General features: G+C 47.6%; 1 protein-coding gene across 1 annotated transcript in view; it reads left to right on the forward strand.

Annotated features, from left to right (window-relative positions):
• Positions 1 to 22,182, forward strand: part of LOC146861101 (lanosterol synthase-like) — a 182,984-nt gene that overhangs the window by 44,266 nt on the left and 116,536 nt on the right. The window contains exons 2-4 of the mRNA XM_085645160.1: positions 14,127 to 14,292; positions 18,463 to 18,601; positions 21,020 to 21,128. Of these exons, the coding sequence (XP_085501286.1) occupies positions 14,127 to 14,292; positions 18,463 to 18,601; positions 21,020 to 21,128 (414 nt within the window). The remainder of the gene's footprint in view (positions 1 to 14,126; positions 14,293 to 18,462; positions 18,602 to 21,019; positions 21,129 to 22,182) is intronic.

Consider the following 22,182-nt stretch of genomic DNA (forward strand, 5'->3'; position numbering starts at 1 on the left):
GGGGTCGTGGACCCTTTGTCAGGAGGCTCTGCGCCTCTGGACGTGGCTGGAACACCAGGGCGTCACCCTAGTGGTTCAACATCTGGCGGGCTCTCTGAACGCCAGAGCGGACGAACTCAGCCGCCGGTGCATGATGGATCACGAATGGCGTCTGAACTCCGAAGTGGCGCAAGGTCTCTTTCAGCAGTGGGGAGAGCCTTGGTTAGATCTATTCGCCACCGAAGAGAACGCGCAATGTCAGCAGTTCTGCGCGTTGGAATTTCCAAGGCGGCACTCGCTCGGCGACGCTTTTCGTCACAAGTGGAGTTGCGGTCTGTTGTACGCCTTTCCGCCTATACCACTTCTGCCCAGAGTGCTGAAGAAGATCAGGCGCGACCGGGCCCAAGTCATCTTGGTGGCTCCGGATTGGGCACGAAGATACTGGTATCCCGAGCTACTCAGTATGTTGACCGATCCCCCGATACGTCTGCCCCTTCGGGAGGATCTTCTGTCGCAGCAGCAGGGGACGGTCCTCCACCCGAACCTGTCCAGCCTCCACCTCCATGCGTGGAGATTGAGCGGCGGCAGTTGATGCCATTTGACTTGCCTCCTGAAGTCTGTGATATCATTCTGGCAGCCAGGCGTCCCTCCACAAAGACGGTATACGCCTGCCGGTGGAACAAATTTGTGGCATGGTGCACAGCAAAGGCTGTGGATCCCCTTTCCGCCCCTCTTTCTGAGGTTCTCCTCTTTCTTCTTTCTCTGGCCCGGCAGGGCTCTGCCCTGGTCACCCTGAAAGGTTATCTTGCTGCCATCTCTGCCTTCTTGCGGCTTCCTGATCAGCCTTCTCTTTTCAAGTCCCCTGTGGTTACACGCTTTCTAAAAGGCATTACTCACACGTTCCCTCCTGTCCCTTTTGTAATGCCTCAGTGGGACTTGAATCTGGTCTTGACCTTCCTGATGTGCGCTCCCTTCGAGCCTCTTCACAATTGTCCTCTTCGTCTTCTGACTCTTAAGACTGCTTTTCTGATAGCCATCACCTCGGCTAGACGGGTGAGTGAGCTCCAGGCTTTATCTTCAAAGCCTCCTTTTCTGTCTGTTCATCCGGACAAGGTTGTCCTTCGGCCTCGTCCCTCCTTTCTTCCGAAAGTGGTGACTCCATTTCATCTTGGGCAGTCTTTCACCTTGCCCACCTTCTTTCCGCCTCCGTATCCTTCCAAAGAGGAAGAGAGGCTCCACCGTCTGGACCCAAAACGTGCGCTCTCCTTTTATTTGGACCGCACAAAGCAGTTCCGGGTGGACGACCAACTTTTCGTTGGATACGTGGGTGCTAAGAAGGGGAAAGCTGTGCACAAAAGCACCATCTCTCGGTGGGTCGTTTTGTGCATCAAAATTTGTTACTCTTTGGCTAAAAAGGACCCTCCTGTTGGGCTGCGCGCCCATTCTACTCGGGCCACAGCGGCTACTACTGCTTTGGGACGGGGAGTCCCTTTGCAGGACATCTGTCAGGCGGCGACGTGGGCTTCGCTACACACGTTTGCCAGGCATTATTGCCTTGACAGCCAAGTCCGGAGGGATGGCTTCTTTGGCCGTTCTGTCCTCCAGGACTTTCTGGTGTGATCTTGGTTCGCAGACCCACCACCGGGGATTGTATTGCTTGGGTATCTATTCTAAGGTGAGGAATCTAACTAACGTGTTTCTTTCAGATGAACAAGTTACTTACCTTCGGTAACGATGTATCTGTAAGAAACATTAGTTAGTTAGATTCCTCACCGACCCACCCATCCTCCCCGTTCTGCGAACTGACATCTAGGGTTAAGGTTATCCTTTTCAGGCCCTAGATTTTATTTTTGGCACCAGTGTCGGTCTTTGCATGGCTCTGCGTTCCTGGCGCGGAAGGCTATGTACAAGAACTGACGTCAGCGCGCGAGGGCGGCGTCTAAGTACTCCGACGACGTCATTCCGGCGCACGACGCCGACGACGGACGCGGAGCCGCAGACGACGCCTAGCGACACGCAAGGGGTATTGCTGACGAAAAATCTTCCGGATCCAGTCTGACGCCTGGGGATATTCTAAGGTGAGGAATCTAACTAACTAATGTTTCTTACAGATACATCGTTACCGAAGGTAAGTAACTTGTTCTTTAATGTCAACTCGATCCAACGGCATTGGAGCACTATTCATGAGCACCAGTTGCATTACACAAGATCAGATTCATTTTTATTTTAGGGCCTGGATGATGAAATGATTTGTCCAGAATCACAGTATGTTGAGCCTATGCCAGGACTAGAATATGATTCCCCATTACCTTGGCAGCTCGGCCCGTCGTGCCACTTTATATGTGGCGTGTGCACACACCCTTTCCATTAAGGCCTAAAAGTGGGAGGCGAGCACAGGGGAACTGTGACAATGGCCCAACAGCCATAACAACTCCTGGCCCCTAGCAAGGCCCCTTCACTTACTCACCCCCCCAGCAGAAAAATCAGATAATCTCCTGTGCAAGTCACAACCTGGCTGACACAACAAAAGTATCCTTTAAATCCTAGAAGTAGAGCTATCCAGTTGTGTGGCTATTATATAGTTTTAACTGCCCTTGTGAGCATGGACAAAATGCCTCTGGGATGGCAAAGTAGGGTCTTCGATTCAAGGACTTTAAATTCAAGATCTCTCACAAACCTGGAAGGAGTGACAACCTTGCAGGGTAGCTTGCCACCTCTGCTGCGCCAAACACGGCATGCACCATTGAAGACGTCTCCATCAGTCTCACAACTAGCAAAACCTAAAGAGAACCACGTGGATCTGAATGACATCACTGTCACTCGTTAAGAGCACACACTCCGAGCCGTACTAGTCACCAGCCTACAGACGACACCTTGCCAATGCCATACTTGGTGCCAAGAACACTGACACACCTGAACAAAAAACCTTCAAACAATGGCTGCCTGAATTATGCCTGAGTGCAAATGGCACCGTTTTAAGTGTGTTGATCTCACACACAATGGTCACATGCTTGTGAAAACTCCCAAGAACATGATAGAGCAGAAGTGTTTTCCTCAACTTGACACGCAGTGACGTTATTTCTTTCAAAGCGTCTGTGAAACTGGAAACTCTGAGCACCTCTGCCAATAAACAGATGGGCGGAACCAGTCCTTCTTTTCCTTGGACTCTTAGCATCAATATAACACTTATTGATAGCGGTTGACCGGCAGCAACAATACCCGAATATACATATGGCATTCTCCACAAGAGCTGCTGACCTGATTCTTTCACTAGGCAAAATATTTGTAGTTTATGTATTACAAAAATGTGAAGTTTGACAGCGGACAGCTCTTCGGTGGAAGATAACTTCGGCAGAAAGTTCAGGCATCGAACGCTCAGATTTTTGGCCACAAGCCAATGGGGCCGGTGAACGCTAAGGGAATTTAGAAAGCTCAGATTCCGAAGAATTTGCTTTAACAAACTCTCAGTCAGACGTCCACGACTGTCAGGATTCTGCTGAAATGTTCCACACATCATTACTAATACAGGCCCTCCCATCCAAATCTATTCCTGCTTTGGTTGTTCGCACTGGACCGTCACGTGCTCTCTGCACATCTCAACAACAGCAGAACTTTGTGAAGGAAACCCCCATCTACAAAAGGAACACACAAGGACTGCACAGATTGAAGACAAGGAGCTGCGCCCTCCCCGCATCCCAGCTGGGGCATGATTTAAAGGAAGCCATTCGTCTCACAGAGCCTTCTTTCGCTATCGCCCAAGCCAAGGTCACCGACAAAAAAGAGAGAAGTCATAAAAGCAGTACCGGTGTTTTGGTCCAAGAAGGGGCATCCTACTTTGGTAGTCGCTCGTTGAAAGACTGCACGAGTAAACGAGAGCAGTACCGCAAAGTCAGCCGCGTGTTTAACGCAGCGTTTTGGAGGACCGTAAATGCCCCCTTTTTGAGTACACGTGATATTCCCACCATAGAGATCACTATTAGTGAGGAGGAATGGGTGAATCATTATTCAAATATGTATAAACTCACAGGAGGAAATACAGGAATAGATGATATATTAATGGATAGGAGCATAATCGCTCCCACTAAAATGCCTACAGACCTACATTTCACTCTAGATGAGGTTAATCGAGAAATTGAAGCTAGCAATGAAGGGAAGGCGCCCAGTCCCAATGGTTTACCAGTAGATTTGTTTAAAGCTAATCTTTTGCTATGGGGCCCACTTTTGACACAAGTAATTTCAGCCTGTTGGACCTCAGGCCCCATTGCCACCTGGTCAGAATCGTTATTGGTGCCGATCTTTAAGAAAGGCCTGCCTGCTACCGGCCAATATCTTTACTTGGCTCGTTGGTCAAGGTGCTGGGCCGTATAGTATTAAACAGACTCCAGGACTGGGCTGAAGCCTACAACATTTTATCTGAACTGCTATTTGGCTTTCGACCAGGTCTAGTAAGGATTAAATCTAAATGTACTAATCGGGAAGTATATCCTGGCCAAGCAGGGTAGATTATTCCTTGTGTTTGTAGACCTAACTGCAGCTTTTGACTGCGTAGAACATAACAAACTATGGGTCGTTATGGCCAGATTAGGTGTGGAAGCCACCCAGCTGCATCTTTTGAGGCAACTGTATTATGGCTTGAGAGGGAGGGTCCTCTATGGGGCCATGGGCTAGTGCACTGCATCGTTCAGCGTTGCGTTTTGGCACCTTTTTTATTTACACTTTACATCAACAGCCTGGGGCAGATACTGTCAGATCAGTGTTGTACCCTGTCACATATTGGAAAACCTGCTGATGATGCAGTGCTGATGGCGTGCACACAGTTGGGGCTACAACGTGTTTTGACAAGTTACAGTACATATATGCAGAACCTGGGTCTGCATGTTAATATATCAAAGACCTTCATTATGAAATGCGGAACAGGGAGTTCAAAATGTAGAGAGATCTTTATTGACAACAAGAAAATAGAAGTTACTAAAACATTTCCTTATTTAGGTAGCCTTTTTGATTAGAAGGGTATATGAACTAAAGCAGTTAAATCAAGAAGGTTATTTATTGTTCATGAAAGCCATGGCAGGCTTTTTTTTTTTTAATGTATGCATGTTACTCTTTGTTTATTTTTCATGTACATCTATCCGTGATACTGTAAGCAGGAAAAAATTTTCGTACGGGGATATACTTATTAGAAACGGTTAAGTTGAGCATCAGGTGATACTGTCCTTTTTTTTTTCTTTTTTTTTTTTTTTTTTAGCAATTGGACATTTATATTAAATAAATGGTAATATAGAGAAAACATTTGCTGCAAAAGAGCATTTGTCTGTAGTAGTGAATGGTTCTGCAGCAGCCATGGCAGCCTTTGCTAACTTTTCAAGAAAGTTGGGCAAAAGAGCTATTAAATATCTTTTTTTTTTTTTTTTTAACTTTGTTACTTTTCTCTACAACTGAGCCGTCGTATACAGAATTCTTCGAGACAATATCCATTGACTTGTTTACGTTACACATATTAGAGCCCAGGACACATAGCACAGGTAAATACACTTTGCATTTTTCATGGCTTGGTAGTAGACACAGCATCATATACAGTTAGGGATACACACGCACCTTTACATACTATCGTCACCATCAATCTCGGCAGTCTGATCACTTTCTGTCCCTGTTGAGTTCAATAATTCTCTGCATAGTTCTCTCCAAGTTGCTATGTCCTCATCCAACCTTTCGTCCCTACAGCAGGCTTTCATGTGTAGTTCCTCCGCCAGGGACCACTTTCCCATGTCTCTCATCCAATTTACAAAAGAAAGAGCCCGCTCACCCATCCAGCAAATGGCAACCCTCCGTTTAGCTAATATCAACGACAGCTGCAGTAGCTTGTTGGCCATTTTCCTCTTCTTGCGCTGTGGCACCAGCCCTAGGAGGCACCGCTCAGGCTTACCCTCCAACGCTATTCCCGTCCTTCCACGGAGCCGTGCTACTACCTCAAGCCAATACTGATGCACTTTTGGGCATTCCCACACCAAATGTATGAACCCAGCATGGGCTCCTTGACATCAGGGACATTAATGTGAACGGGAGGCATCAATACTATGGAGCCTCACTGGGGTCATATAAACCGGTTGCTAAAAGTTATAGTGCAGCAACTTCAGCCGGGCATTGTAGGACACCTTGCGTGTTAGTGTACATACTCTGACCCACTCCCTCTCCAGAAAGAGTGCCTGAAAATCTTCAATCCAAGCATCCCATGCCCGAAGCGCCATAGAACCGGAGTCCACCCTCATAACTTTATTCAACAAAGACACCAAACTACGCCCTCCTCCACATGATAACAAAATGTCCAAGGTCTCAGTGGTCCGGGGCATACCCGGATATGTGGGCCATGGCATCTTGGCCACTTCCATTAGACCAGCATATTGTAGATATTGCCCCTGTCCCAAACTGAACCCTTCACATGCCTGCTCAAATGTAAGGTAGGTATCATTTATATATAGATCAGCCAACACCCTGCAGCCACCCTCGGTCCATGCCTGGAAAGACATGTTTTCCGCCATCCTGTGCACAGGGACCAACTGCCAAACTGATAATTCAGGGTGGAAGGGAGCCCACCCCAGCAGTCGTTCCACAACTTTCTGCCATATATAGGCCGTTTGTCTAACAATATATGGCAACTCCGCACTCACCCCGCACCCTCAATCAAGAGCATGGGGAGAGCCTCTGACTGCACTCGCCCAGCTAACAAACGCTTTTCCCAGTGATCACCCTCATCCAATCACTGCACCGCATACTGGAGGTGCGCCGCATAATAATAAAGATCAAATCTGAGTACTCCAAGACCAACCTCCTCATACCGTTTCTGGAGCACCTGCAGCGCAACCCTACAACGCTTCCCTACCCAAGCAGGGTCACCAGAAGAGAATTCAGTTGTTGAAACACTTTCACAGGAATTGGGCACAGTGCGTTCTGCAAAGCATATAGACATCTCGGCAGCATCACCATCTTTGCCACCGCCATTCTTCCCATTAAGGACAGCAGATGTATATTCCAGAACTCTATGGAGTGCCTCAGCGACTCCAGCTGCCTGTTCATGTTTAGCTGGAGCAGCCTAGCCACCCCATGAGCCACCTGCACCCCATCGATATCTAAAGTGATCCGTCTCCCATCTCAATCCCAGACTAGGCAAGTCCTCCGCTTCCCTATCTCGCAGTCCTGCTAGGGGGAACGCCAAGGATTTACGTCTATTTATGCGCAGTCCTGAGTAAGTCGCAAACCTATCCCATCAGCCTCAGCAGGTGCGGTATGGCTTCAAGCGGGGATGTAACATAAAACAGTGCATCATCCGCATAGAGTGAGATAAGATGCATACTCTGCCCAATTTTTATGACCCAGTGGCCCAATTCCTGTCTTGTCCATATTGCCATAGGCTCAATGGCCAGAACAAACAGCAGCGGCGACAGGGGGCACCCCTGTCGCGTGCCCCGCCCCAACAACCACTCCGCCAATCTGGTTTGACCCATTCGCACACATACAGCTGGGTTTTTATCTAGTATTTTAACCGATCTGCGAAAACGTGGTCCAATCCCCAACTTCCCAAGTATTTCGAGGAAGTACCCTCAATCCACCGTGTCGAATGCCTTTTCAAAGTCTATGGACACCGACGTCATCCCCCAGGGGCTCCCTGCGTCTCATGCAAGACATGCGCCAGCCTCCTTATATTTATTGGCGTACTACGGCCCGGTATGAAACCACACTGGTCCTCGTGAACTAGATGGGACATATGTGGACCCAACCGCTTGACCAGCACTTTACATAAAATGTTTACATCTGAATTGTAGGGGTGATATTCCACTCTCAAAGGACTCATTAAAAGTTTGCAATAGCGGCCGGGTCAGTATTGCTGAATAAGCTTGATAATACTCAATGGGTAACCCATCCCCTCCCGGAGCTTTGGCCCTAGGTATGTCGGCTATCGCCTCCCTGAGTTCCTCCTCAGTAAGCTGCGCATCCAGTTCCGTCCTGACCTCCTCAGATATCTGCCTCAACTGTAGATCCTCTAAAAAGGGGATATAATGATCTGCACCCTCCAGGAGGTCTGCCCTATACACTGTCTGCAGGTGTTGCCGGAATACCTCTAGCATAGCTGATCGAGAATAGACCAGCTCGCCCGACTGTGCTCGAAGACTGGTAACCATGGGGGGAGGGGGGACTGCTCCCTTCGCAATATCCAAGCCAGTACCCATCCAGATTTATCACCCTCCGCATGTAGCCGCTCGCGATATTTCATTAGGGTATACTTATCCAGCCTATCCCAAGTATCTGCAACCTGTTCCCGTAATACACGCTCCCGTTCCTGCGAGTCACCTTGCCCTTGTGACCCTGACTGAAGTTCTGCCAGCATTTTCTCCCTGTCCTGCAGTTCAGATTGCAATTGCCTCAGGATGCCATATGTCAGCCCCATCGCCGCCCCTCTAATCACAGCTTTCATCGCATCCCACTTGTGAGCTCTATTACTAGCAGTGCCCCAATTAAGGGATAGATACCCCGTTAACGCGTTCGAGATTGCCTCCTTACCAATCGGATCCTCCAGAACGTCAATGGGGAGCCGCCATCTACAAGTGCCCTGCTCCCTGCCGCCCACCACACCGTGCAACACACCGGTGCATGATCAGACAAAAAACGCGCCAGGTGTATAACCTCTGCTGCCATAAACGCTGGATGCTCTGTCGCTAGTACCCTATCTGTGCGTATTGTGAGTGGGTGTAAAACAGGTGAATATTTTCGGGGTCGGGTGGTGCTCCCTCCAAACATCCCGGATGCCTAAGTCGCTCATTAGTTTTTGCAACTGCTTAGTCATACTCGGCTTGGTACCCCTTCGAGGGGGGGCTTCTATCCAATTCTGGATCCACCACACAATTAAAGTCGCACAATCATAATAGAGGAGTGTCCAAGTCCACAGTAATCAAATCCTGTAAGGCCACAAAGAAATTTGGTTATTTTTAAGAAACAAGGTCCCATTCAATTTTAAAGATAGGTATAATCTCACAATTTTCCAATCAAAAATTGGATTATATGTTTTATTCAAAAAATGATTCAGATATAATACAGTTGCTACGAACCAAAATACACGTGGTGAAATAAGTGAGCAGCCCGTGAGTTGTAAAAGGAAATCAGCCGATTTCCTAGCCGCAGGCAAGTGACTTAAAATGTGACTTTTTGTGTTTGTGAAAATAAAGGTTATTGAAAGTCACAATTGATCAACATCTCGTACTCAAATAAAATTTACAATGTATTATTAGGAGACCCGGGAACTTCTACTCGAGCCCAGCCTCGCTACGGAGAACCAGCTGACCTTTCAGATTACCCACCATTGGCGTGAACAGTCTTGGCTCTCCGTTTTCCAGCACGAAGGATTGTTTACTCGCGGCGATTTTTCTGCCGCTTTTCCCGTACCAGGACCTATACAGTTCCTGGCTTAATTCCCAGGAATTCTACTGCTCCACTACCTAAGACTGGATTTCCGCTGTCCGGCCACACGGAATGAGTGCTCGTAGACTTAACTCTCCACCATCCTCATTCTTGACGGTTCCTATAATCCTATTACGCTAATTCCAGGCATACTTTCCCAGGCATTTCATCAATCGGTTAGTCCTGAAGAGATCCCACCACTACTTTGGGGATCGAAACGTCGTCGACTCACATCTCTAATCTCCTAATAATACATTGTAAATTTTATTTGAGTACGAGATGTTGATCAATTGTGACTTTCAATAACCTTTATTTTCACAAACACAAAAAGTCACATTTTAAGTCACTTGCCTGCGGCTAGGAAATCGGCTGATTTCCTTTTACAACTCACGGGCTGCTCACTTATTTCACCACGTGTATTTTGGTTCGTAGCAACTGTATTATATCTGAATCATTTTTTGAATAAAACATATAATCCAATTTTTGATTGGAAAATTGTGAGATTATACCTATCTTTAAAATTGAATGGGACCTTGTTTCTTAAAAATAACTTTCTACCCTTGGTCCCTTCTGATCAATAGGGTTTCCTTGTTTCTATTTTTGAACAAAGAAATTTGGGTCATCGATATTAGGGGCATAGTTGTTTAATATACTGATGTCTTTACCATCCAGTTTGCCCCGCAATAGCACATAACGACCCTCTACATCTGCTTCGGCATATTGTAGAGTAAACGGGGCCCTAGGTACCACCCAAATCAACACCCCACTGGCATAAGTAGAATACGATGAGTGTAACACCTGCCCGCTCCATTGTTTGGCTAGACGCCCCGCCCCAGCATCATCCAAATGTGTCCCCAGCAGGCAAGCAATCTTTATGCCATTGTGCTTAAGAAATTAAAGGACCCTGTGTCGTTTAGTGCAGGTGCCTAAACCCCTAACATTCCAACTAAGGAACTTTACTACGTCTGCCATAATCATACATTCGCATTTTCTGTCTGGTGAAGTGCCAGGACACAGCTCTCTTCTGCAATGACTCGCTCTTGGGCGCAACCCTACAAAAATTCACACAAGAACAACTAAACCAATAAAAACACCACCTCCCCCCACGCCTGGACAGTACTCGACAACCATCACAGATGATTTTGCCCACCCACCATTCGTGCCAGGACGTGCACAGCATCCCACTAAGCCCAACAGGGGCAACAAGAGAACATCATACCCCCCCGCCCGCCATAGATCTATGATCCCGCAGCCATTTTGAAATACACCTGCTGCATATATGGTTAGACCCGGCAACCCCCTCTCCCCTAGGTCCCTTCAGGCCCACAGATAGTGCTATTCCCCCCTAAAATCCCAGTGCAGCAAACGCAACCAGCCAGCATTACCAACTCCTGCGTAGTACACCTGTATCAACAAGTAGTGTTGTAGTCCAACAGTCTGTGTTTAATCACTTTCACTGACATCCCCAGGAAGATCCTCCAACAAAGTCTCGGGCACAACATCTATCGTTAGGGGCAGAGTCTGATCCTGCGTATCCTGTTCAGCGGAGGCAGCTCCCAGCAATTCGACCTCCGTAGCATTCTCCACAAGGGAACCAGACTGCAGTGTTCCGTCATCTCCCACCGTTATCCTCAGCTGAGACATCTCCGGGGCATTTTGCGAGTTCATTCGATTCCGCTGCCCTTGCTAGCCTCCTTCCAGCTGTGTCCCCCATCGCCGCTTCTGACCCCTTCCTTTCCAGGTGGCAATCCATCACCACGGATCTCCAACCACTCCCAGACGGCTTCGGGGGTCAAAGAACTGCGCCTTACCCCCCGAAATCACCTTCAGCTTGGTTGGATACAGGAGCATATATTGCAAGTTCATGTCTCGCAGCTTACACTTCACAACCAGGAAGGATTTGCGGAGTTCCTGAACCTGCTTTGTGTAATCCGGGTAGATGGTCACTTTATTGTTTTCAAACTGAAGGTTCTGGTGTTCCCTTGCTGCTCGCAGTATACAGTCTCTATCCAGTTAGTTGAGGATTTTAGCTATAATAGCTTTTGGCTGCGCTCCCGGATGGGGGGGGGGAAGGGACGAGAGCCCTGTGCGCTCTCTCAATCACAAACGCATCCGACAGCACAGCTGGGTACGAATCCAGCGCTCAAGGAACTGCTTGGACGCCCCCAGTATCACCCGTTCCGGGATGCCCAGCACTCGAATATTGCTGCGTCTCGCCCTCCCCTCCGCCTCTTCATCACACCAGTGCTTTCGTGTCCACAGTCATCTGTGCCACCTGCTGCTTGAGGGTGACCACCTCTCCTTTTAATTCTGCGATATCCCCCTCGGCTCTCGTGACCTTATCAGCTGCCTTCCGGATATCCACACGCAGTAGGTTCACGTCCACAGAGACAGTATCTATCCTATCCTCCAGTACCTTCCTAGAGCCCTGTATGGCCGTCATGAGTTCCGCCATTGTGGGCTCCGGGCACTCCCCTCCCGAGTCCCGTTCCGTCCCCCCAGTCTGTCTGGTCAGGCACTGAGGGGGGTGCCTAGGCGTGGTGTACTGCGTGATAGTGTTTGGCCCAGTCGTCTCCCGAGGTTTGTCTTTGCCCATTGCGAACCCTAGCGCGAGTTCCTTGCGCTTCCACCGACGTGATGCACACACAATAGAGCCTCCTCAGTGGGGGACCACTAATCAATCCAGGCCAGCAGTCACAGCAATGCACAATTGCAGCAATCCGGGTAAGTAGCATGCACTGCCCCACCTTCCGGCGCAGAATCCGAAGCCAGTTCCAAGCCTGTCCTGACCACACAAGAAGCAATTCACATCAGCAGAACCAGAGCCAGGGCACAGCAGACCACATGGATATTGAGTGTGGGGGGTGCAAGATACCACACAGTCAATGCAGCTCTCAGGCTGGTCCCTCTTGTATTACTCTCCTTAGATCCTCAATTATGTGGTGCTGTCCTCACATGAACCCCATTCGTGTTGAGGCCCTCTGCCCCCACCGTCCAGCAGTGCCTAGGCCTCCAGAGACAAGTAGGAGGGGAGTGGGGCGGGGGGGGGGGGGGGGGGGTGGACAGCAGCCGCCCCCCCCCCCCACTCACACCCAGCCCCACAAGCCAGCAAGCCTCATCTCCTACCTCTCAGCTCCAGGCGCGGAGGTGGGGGGGGGGAGGGGTCGGCTCTGCGGCAGATCCAGCACATTGGTGATTTTACAGTCCTCAGCCCCTACAGTCCATCAGTGCCCAGGCTTCTAAGCATAAGAAAAGGGCGGTGGTGGGGGGCAATGGACAGCAACTCCCCCACCCTGCACACCACCCTAAGGTCCAGAAGGCCCGAGCACCAGCCTCTCGGTTCCAGGAGGGGGGGGGGGGGCACCTAGCGCAGACGCGACTCCCGAACTCCCCAGCCAGTCCCGCAGCATGCCGTTCCGCCCTTTAGGCCCCGCGAGGCCCAATCACCCCAGGAAGGTGTCCCGATGCCGCTGGTCCTCCCACGTAGGCCCAAGCAGAACTGCGTACTTATGTCCTCGACAGCACGCCGGCCCTCAGCTCACTTGGGACCGATCCATGGAGTCCAGGCCTCCCTAGACCTTCCTCCAGCGAAGGTAAAGTTTCCTGCGGGGTATCCAGGATAAATAAAAGGATGTTCGGGCGGACGGACGGAGAGTTAAGGAGGCTCACGTCCCGTCGGCCATGTTGCTAGGCTACGCCCCCGCTATTAAATGAACAAGTTTTCCGGTAACTAACGATTGTTCAACCTCACTTTGTAAATGTTCATGTATGAATTGTCGGAGCAAATAACATTTCATGTATTGCTTTTTTGTACATTTTATGAAGTACAGAGAAAGATGTGGATACTCCGGATTTTAAAGCTGTTTGGTCTTAGGCAATGTCAGCCATCATTTATATCCCTTCAGCTTTTAGATAACGAATATGTTCTGCGGTCTGTGGCAATTGTTTTAAAGAATTTTATTAGATGCAGAAAAACCATTAGTTTATTAAATTGTATTGATGTAATTTAAATTGTACATCATGATGATTTTTAATCAGCTGCTGCTGAAGTGTTTTTAACTTTTTATGTTAATTGCTTAGTTAATTGTTTTTTGATACATAATTGTTTTAGTCTGTAAAGATCATTTGTTTGCATTTGCTTTTGTGATTTCCTTTGTAGAAATTGAATAAAGCTTATTGAATTGAGTCTATCAATAAACTTTATGACTTTTTGGCATTTGAGACAATATCACATGGATTGTAATGTTCATATAATATGTCAGCAATTTACCTTGTTTATCATGGGTTTTTACAATTTATGACCAATGATTTTCTCCTTAATGTAAGTACCATATGATCTTGATGCTGGTTAAGGTACTGCCAAGAAAGAAACCCACATGGATAACGTGGCTTATTTTTCAAAATTATCTTGTAGAGTTTTGTGTTGCCCTGTGTCTACATGGACTCTGTTGAATGTTGTACAGAGGCCCTCCCTCCTGCCCTTAATAAACAGCGCTTACCTGGTACCCTTTAGACAGGTGGTTCCCCTGCTGTATTATGCATGTGATATTCTTGTAGTGGCCTACGCAAACTAATTCACTGCGCTTTATTGGGTGCAGTACTCAATTACTGAGCACATGAGCAGGACTCCCCTGCTGTGGCCGACCCATTATTCCTGCAGTGCATCTCTAATGACTCTTTTTCTGTCTGATGTCACACAGGTGTTTACGTAGAAGAGGAGGGCCCTACAAAACAGACCCTGCCTCAGACCTGACCCGTTGGCGCCTAAGAAATGAGGAGGGTCGCCAGACGTGGAGTTATGTGTCCGAGTGGGGCGCAGAAAGAGAGCAGACCGGACTGGAGGCACACTCTTTGGGACTGGACACGGTATGTGACTGAAGCAACTACAGAAACATGCAAAGGGGAGGCGTGAGAAATCTAGGAGACAACAGTATAGGGAGAGGAAACAACGGGTGAGGTATAATTTTACTCGGGAGAACAAGGGGAACGCTGGGTGGTGGGACATTTGTTCCGGCACGGTGATCCCACACACAAATGTGTGGAAATTTACATCCTGCATAATACGCCGTATCCAGTCCCTGACACATACTTTAAGGCAGTGAACTTAAAGGTTGCGGCCCTTCTATGGGACGGCAAACCGGCCAGAGTAGCTCCGCACAAATTGATGCAGAGTTGGTACGATGGTGGGATAGCCCTGCTAGATATAAAGGCGTACTATTGGGACTCGCAAATCACGGTAATCAATCAATGGCTGCAGTTACCAGATACAGACCCCACATATCACCTAGACAGAATTACCCTGGCAATTGGAGGGGTTAATAGAGCACTTTACGCCCAATGAAGAACCAGTAACTTCATGGGCCCAGCCATTCATACCGTTCGCATATGGCATACGGTTAACAGACACCTGGGATGAACGGGCAGATTTACACAACACACGCCCCTATGGGACACAGGCCGACTAGGAACATTGGGCAACAGCAAAGGGTTTCGAAACTGAGACTTGATCGGTATCTCCCGGCTGGGGGACCTTTGGCGCAATGGAGAAGTGGTTAGTTTCGCCCACCTACAAGATCAGTACAAAATGTCCCGAGGGAACAGTTCAGGTATATGCAAATAAAACATGCCATAGAGGCGGTCCTCCCTCCTGCCGAGATTCTCCCGGAATCGTCACCCCTAGAGGACCAATTGCTCACGGACCACTTGTATAAGCGAGCAACTTCGCTAACATATAAAAAAAAAATCATCAATAACCGTACAGATCCGCTTAGTCGACTCAGGGAAGCATGGCAGTTAGAGGTGGGAGACATGGATGACCCTGACTGGCGAGACGCCATAGCGTCGCCCAAGGAGGTTGCAATCTCCTCTAGACTACGGCTGGTACAGTTCAAAATATTACATAGGACCTACTACACCATGGTAGTTCTGCACAAGATGGGAAGGTCCCCTGACCCGAGTTGTCTACGGCAGTGTGGGGACGTGGGTACCTTCTACCACACATTGTGGGGCTGCATGAAACTGGGACCGTATTGGGAGACAGTGGTGAGGATCATTGCAGAGGTAACAGGGAAACAAGTCCCGCTTGAGCCTAAATGCTGTCTTTTGAATGTGTGGGGACCTACGGATCTTACACACGCCGAACGACAATGGGCAACGACACGCATGATGATAGCGGAGGGGAACAATGCGCAAAAGTGGGGGGTCGAGAATGTACCATCTGCGATGCAATGGGCTAATGAAATGGATGTTGTTATGGTAGCGGAGAAGGCCACATTTATTAATAGGAAATGTCCCAAAAAATGGAGTAGAATATGGGGAAAATGGAATATATATAGGGGAGATATCTGCACCCCCCCCCCAGAGGAGGAGAGTGACTCGGATGATGACGTGTAATTGTGGAGAGGGCAAATGTGAAGTCGTACGTTCATAGTTGTATTGAATAACTGTACTGAAGTGTTTTGCAGATGATAAATTGTACATGCAAATCTCTGTTGTTTACAATAAAATTTAATAAAAACAAAAAAGGTAGAATAAGTGATTTTTTAGGTTTGCAGGGGATTCTAGGTAGGGAAACATTGGGGGATCCACCCAAGCCGAACCTCCCTGGACTCCCCAGGGTGTCTAGTTTTTCAGAAATGTGTGGGTTTGGTAGGTTTCCCTAGATGGCTGCTGAGCCCAGGGCCAAAAACCCAGCTGCCCTCCCTTGCAAAACCAGTTCGTTTTGTGGTAGGTAATTTTGATGGCTCCACAATACTTTTGGGCCCTTGCCTGTCTCAGGTACTTGGACTACCCACACGAGTGAGGTACCATTTTTATCAGGTGCTGGATGGTAGGAAATTTGTATCAGTCTGGTGATCCCACATCTTTCCCACACAGAAATTTGAGAAAAATGTAATTTTTTTCAGCTAAATTTGAGGAGGCGTGGGGTGACAAAGCCCACTAGGCACCAGAGATTTTTGTTTTCTCAAAGTTCGGGATGGTGGCTGCCTCGAACGGGCATGTCAATGGACACCCCCCCCCGCCCCCAAAAATGCCAGTCTTTTTGCAGCCCCCAGGAGGCAGATGGGGGCAGTAGCCCCTGGTCTACTCCCCGGGGGGTGGGGGGAGGAAGCCTGTAGGCACCAGGGATTATTTTTCTTTTTTTTACGTTGGGGTGGGGGCTGCCCAGAATGGGCATGCCAATGCCCCCACCCCAATTGCCACAGTCTCTTTGCCCCTCCCCAGAGGCAGATGGGGAGTAGCCCCTTTTCTGCCCCCACAGGGGCAGATAGTCCACTAGGCACCAAGGATTTTTTTTTCTCCAAAGTTCGGGGTAGGTGCTGCCCAGAATGGGCATGCCCCTGCCCCCCCTCAAAAAATGCCACAAGCTTTCTGCCACCCCAGGAGGCAGTTGCGGGTTCAAAAGTGAAAAATGCCACGTACACTAACAACATGCAGTTAAAATTTCCCCAAACAAAGTAAATGGCAGTTCCGACTCCATGTTAAAACAAGCAGTGTTGTGAGGGTGCAGTACCACAGGCTGTCACTAGGTGTCCCCTGGGACCTCCCGGCCACATATGGTACTGCACCCTCCAACATTGCTAGGGAAAGGATGTAGCGCAGTGGTGAGAGCTACACACTGGTGAGCTGGGGATCAGTGTTCGAGACTGGTGTCAGCTCAACATCCTGTGATAATGCGCTGATTGTTTAATTTCCCCCAGCCGATGGCTTGGTGCGCTATATAAATAAAAGCGACTAATGTAAAATAACATTAGAATTTAATGCAGCAATTATGGGGTCGGCAAGCAGTGTCATGCATGGGGGTGGGGGTAGACGTCAAAGGGATATTAAACGAGGGCAATGCACTGCAAATTATGCATAAAGCAACAAAGTGAAAAATCGACCAAAACAGCAGTGACCTCGGAGGGGTGGTGTGGGCTGCGAGCAGTGTTGTGGTAAGGATGAGGGGGAGGCACGGGGCGATAAAGTGACAGCAAGCAAATGAAGCAACTGAAGTTTCATTGCACAAGTAAACAGAACAGTTCAAGAGCAAAGTGGCAGGCCAACTAAAAGAAAGAGTTCTCTCTAAGTATAAATAACCTGAACATCAAGAACACATGTAAGTGAGGCAGTCCTCATGGGAGGATACAAAATTCCAAAAGGAGGGACTACTAAGTGTATTAATCAATGAAAAGCCAGCATTTCTAAAGGACAGCAAGAGGAACCAATGAAAAAGATGTGTGTTTTTTCAAGCCTATATCCTAGATACACCATCTCTCGAAGAGATAGCGCAAGCGCTGCCAATTCGAGACCTAAAAAGGTGAGTGAATGCTGGCCTTTTGACCCCTAAAGAAACAAGGCCAAGTACAGTTCCGTGCACCAGGGAGAGAAGCCAGTGCTGCCGAGAAGGAAAGTGAAAAAAATAAAACCTTCAGTTGATGAGTCCACACCCATGACGTTGCCCCCAATACAGGCTTTTTAAACAAAAGAGTAGAATAATAATCACATATAGGTACCAGCATAGAAACACACACAAAACAAAAAAAATCAATACTTTATCTGAATTAACATGCACCTAATGAGTTAAATAAAGACAATTGTGAAAAACTGAGAGGCACTTATATTCCACTAGAGCAGCAAAAAAGAGTAAGTGCTCTCTCAGTTGGTTATTTTTACTGAGGACTGTGATATCATCGAGACCTTTATGATGTAATGCACTGAAGAAGGCACAGAATGTTAACTTGGTTCTTTGTTTGGCAGGGCAATTCAACAAGTTTTTTTCTCTTAATGTTTGTTATACTGTGTTTTAAATTTGCTGCTAGAGAAATCAGTAAAGATGGTTAGGCATACTAGAGCTTCTGGCCTTGTAAACTAATGAAATAACACAGATCACCTTTAGCTTCATCCCAAAAAAGAGGCGTCCTCAAAAGTTATCTCTACTAGCCACTGGTACTCTAAAAGTGATGCCCTATTCCAGGTAGATTGTTTCTGTTCTCTTTGTACATTGGGTACTGCTCTGCTGGAGAATACTCTTTTGTCATATGATTTATTTTCCAGAAGCCATACTTCAAGGACTTGCCGCCGGCACACTCTGCTCTGGAGGCAGCTCAGAATGGCATGCTTTTCTACTCTGCTCTACAGGCGGAGGATGGGCACTGGACTGGAGACTATGGAGGGCCACTCTTCCTATTGCCAGGTATGTAGAATGTATTGGGTACAGGCCGACACCTGATGTGACCTGATGCAAAGATTATGTTTGGAACATCCAGTACTAAGCTGCAATGTTAGAATGGTAACTTTGCTATACGTTGCTTCTAGATATTACCTATTTAATCATTTGGGAGTAAGTGCAAGAAATGTGCACCAATACATTTCACTGGAATAACGGGGAAACATGCTCTGTTTTTTCAGGGTGAAGTTAGCCAGTGTTGTGTAGAGTGGCGTCTGTCTGTTCTCCATAATGTGCAGCTTGTCTCTTACCTTCTTCCCCTAGGATTGCCTTTGCTTGCTTCCCCCAAAGATGTGTTCATGCCTACCCGCTGCTAATATTTTGAGTTGATTTGATGCCCTTGGACTGTATGTTGCCTTTCACCACTGGGATGGAGTTGGTCTGTTATTACCCTGCCAGGATTAAATAGGTTGGCACGGCCAAGTGGTCCGTCTCCCGTTGGATGGATGTGCTATCTCACAATCCTCCAGGGTAGGTCTGCCTTCCTTGGATGGGGTTGACCTAACCCAATTAGGTTGGATTAGTCTCCCCTTTACCTTAGCATGTTCTTGTTCTGTCCTTCCTGTGATGGTTTACTTCCAGTGTTGGGGTTAGGCTGTTCTCCTGGGGTTGCCTTTCCCCACTCCCCTGGGTAGACAGGGTTCTAATTATCCCTCAGGTTTTGTGTTGGTCTGAAATTATTACGTGTTCTCAGAAACTGATTGGTCGAATTCCTCTGGGCTGCTAATGCTCGGGTAGACTATGTCTCATTCAACATATTAGGGACACTTATCTGGCTTTAGATGGATTTGCACTGTTAAACCTGCAACAGGTTTGGTCTCATTCTCCCTATGTATGTTTTGTTTGTCTAATCCACTCTGGAGATGGTTTATTTTGATCCTTCTACCTCTCTGTGATGGGTTATTCTGCTGTGCCCCTCCACCCCTGAATTACCCTGGGTTAGTGAAGTTCTGACTCTCTTCTATGCTAGTATAATATGATTCTCCTCTAAGGTTGAGTTGTTCTGATTCTTCAGATACTGACCACCATAAGGCTGTTCTTTCTTGCATGGAATGGTTCTTTTCCCTCAGCAATGAAAATGCTGGTCTGGGTCTCTAATACAGTTCTTCTGTTTCCCATATATATGCCTGGTTTAGACCCCCTGGCATGTTGGTTGTCTTGTTTCCCCCAGTGCTTTTTGTTCCCCTTGCAACAGGGCCTGATCTGTTGCATCTTGGACTGGGCCTGGTTGGTTGCCTTTGAAACTGGACCTGATCAATGGCCCCTGTGGTAGGTCTGGTGAATTGCCCATGCGTGTGGGTCACCCGTTATTCCGCCTTGCAGTGGGACATGGCTTTTTCCTCTTGGCAGTGGGTCTTTTGATACCCTGGGTTGAGGCTTTCCAGTACACATGTCTCACTTCGGTCAGTGGTTAGTTCCAAATACCACAGCGCATATGTGTGGTGCCAAGAACTGCTCCCACCAGCCTGGGAGCTCAATTAGAACAATATTGTTTTTCTGCACTTTTGTACGGAATGCGTCACATTTCGCTCAACTTTGAATTGGCCAAATGGTGTTTCTTTAACAAAATATAAAAAGAGTGCAAAAGTGTACATTCTATCCAAGTTTTTTTCTTCTATCAGTCACCTTTTGTTTTCAAATCTTTATATTCTTTTTCTATTGCATCTCCTTGAATACATGTGTTTGTGAAGAATAGAACCAGTACATTTCAGGGTACTGCATTTCATCTGGAGTCGATTATCGTCTGATTGTAAATTTCATCCCAGAAGTAATGGCGTGCCCAATCGTCAGCCGGCTCCCTGCGTGGGCCATGGGCTGTTCCTCCCATGAGTGAGCCATGGGCAGTTCCTTTTGCCCTGAGCTTTGGGCTGTTCTCCCGGGGACAATAACCGGTCTTGTGCAGCAAGGAGGAAGCTTGTAGTATCCTTGTGGAGTGTGTTTGCACGTTGCATCTGGGATGGGATTGCAGCCTTTCATGAGGTTAGATTGATCTGCCCTCCTCTCTAGTTTACTTTGGTGATGATCACCTCCTTCCTAAGTGCCCAGTGGCCCTCTGCCCCCAAAGCACCATCATTGCGATTGGACTGGTTGGTTGAGTGCTTCATGAGGCAGAGTGCTTCTTCCACATTTATGATGAAGAAGATCTTTCCCCACATCATTGGGAGCAGGTTTCTCCATTGGGTGTCTATTGCTCCATGTCGTGGCTTGTTATGCAGATTTGTGATCCGAATCTTACAAATCGGGAAGCCCGCTGCCTCATCACCAGCCGGACACGGTCTGTCTCACTCCTCTAATGTTATCATATTAATCTCTGTGAGAAATGCTAAGAAAACCCACAATACCCACCCATGAACTGCTGATTAATTTCTGTCTCACTCTGCACAGGTCTGCTGATCACTTGCCATGTGGCGCGGATCCCGCTCCCTGAGGCCTACAAGTTGGAGATGGTGCGGTACCTTCGCTCCGTGCAGCTTTCCGATGGGGGTTGGGGCCTGTGAGTACTCTTTCTCACTGTCCTGTAAATATAATTTCTTTCGTACATGAAGTGAATGCTGGTGTCTTATCAAATGTGATTTCTCTCCTATAACTCCCATACACAGATATTTGCAAACCTACCATGTGGTGTTGCCCACAAATTATTGCGAGCGCATCCTCTCGGCCCCTAAGCGCCATCCCTCTAAATTCATTTTGAGTGCAAGGGAGAGTTCGAGACAGACAAACCTGTCCGTAAATCTGTCATCAACAGGTGGTATATATGGACTCACCTCCCTCACCCCTGAAATCAGACCGAACACACACTAATTGGGATTTCACTATAGGATTATTTATTGTGCACTATTTGTCTATAAATCAAATGCAGTAGAATGAGTGTGAATATTATTAACCCCTCTGCACTAATTATTCTTATTAAGGGGAAGGTCCGATATTTTCCAATCCTATTTCATAACACATTCCCACACCCCTAGTTTTACCTAAATTGGTTACAACCAGCCTTGTAGATTTAAGTTTTAACAGTAAGTTAACCTGCTCATAGACCCAGTCATGCAGCCCCTCCCCACATGCTTTATGCTGCCTTCAGGTTCAAAGTCTGAATTCCATGTCTCAGCAATTAATGTGTGTCTGACACACCCTTACACCAATACTTTACATACCTTCCCTAGGAATAGTGTTTAATGGATGGAGGAGGGGTCACCTCATGCCTGGCTTCTGTACAATGGTTGAACTGTACTTTGAGTTCAGTAGTATATGTGGAAGCTTACTGCTACTTCCCTTCCTTCTTCCTGCATGATGGAACAATAAAGCCATCTGCTTCATAGCTATCTCTTCAGCTGATGTGCTTGCGAACAATATGTGGGCTGGAGAAAGGACATTTTCCTCTGTCTTGTTAAGATGAGTGAAAAAATCAGGACGATCGAGCACACACTTATTAGCTGCTAAAATAAAAATGTCCAGTTGAGCCGCTCTTCTGCTTCTAGGTCTTTTCCTTGCACTTCAGATGCACAGCATATGATTGCAAATTCTTAAATCAACACTTGTTGTATTAAACC

This window comes from Triturus cristatus, chromosome 3_1 (assembly GCF_964204655.1).
Source record: "Triturus cristatus chromosome 3_1, aTriCri1.1, whole genome shotgun sequence".
Lineage (NCBI taxonomy): Eukaryota > Metazoa > Chordata > Amphibia > Caudata > Salamandridae > Triturus > Triturus cristatus.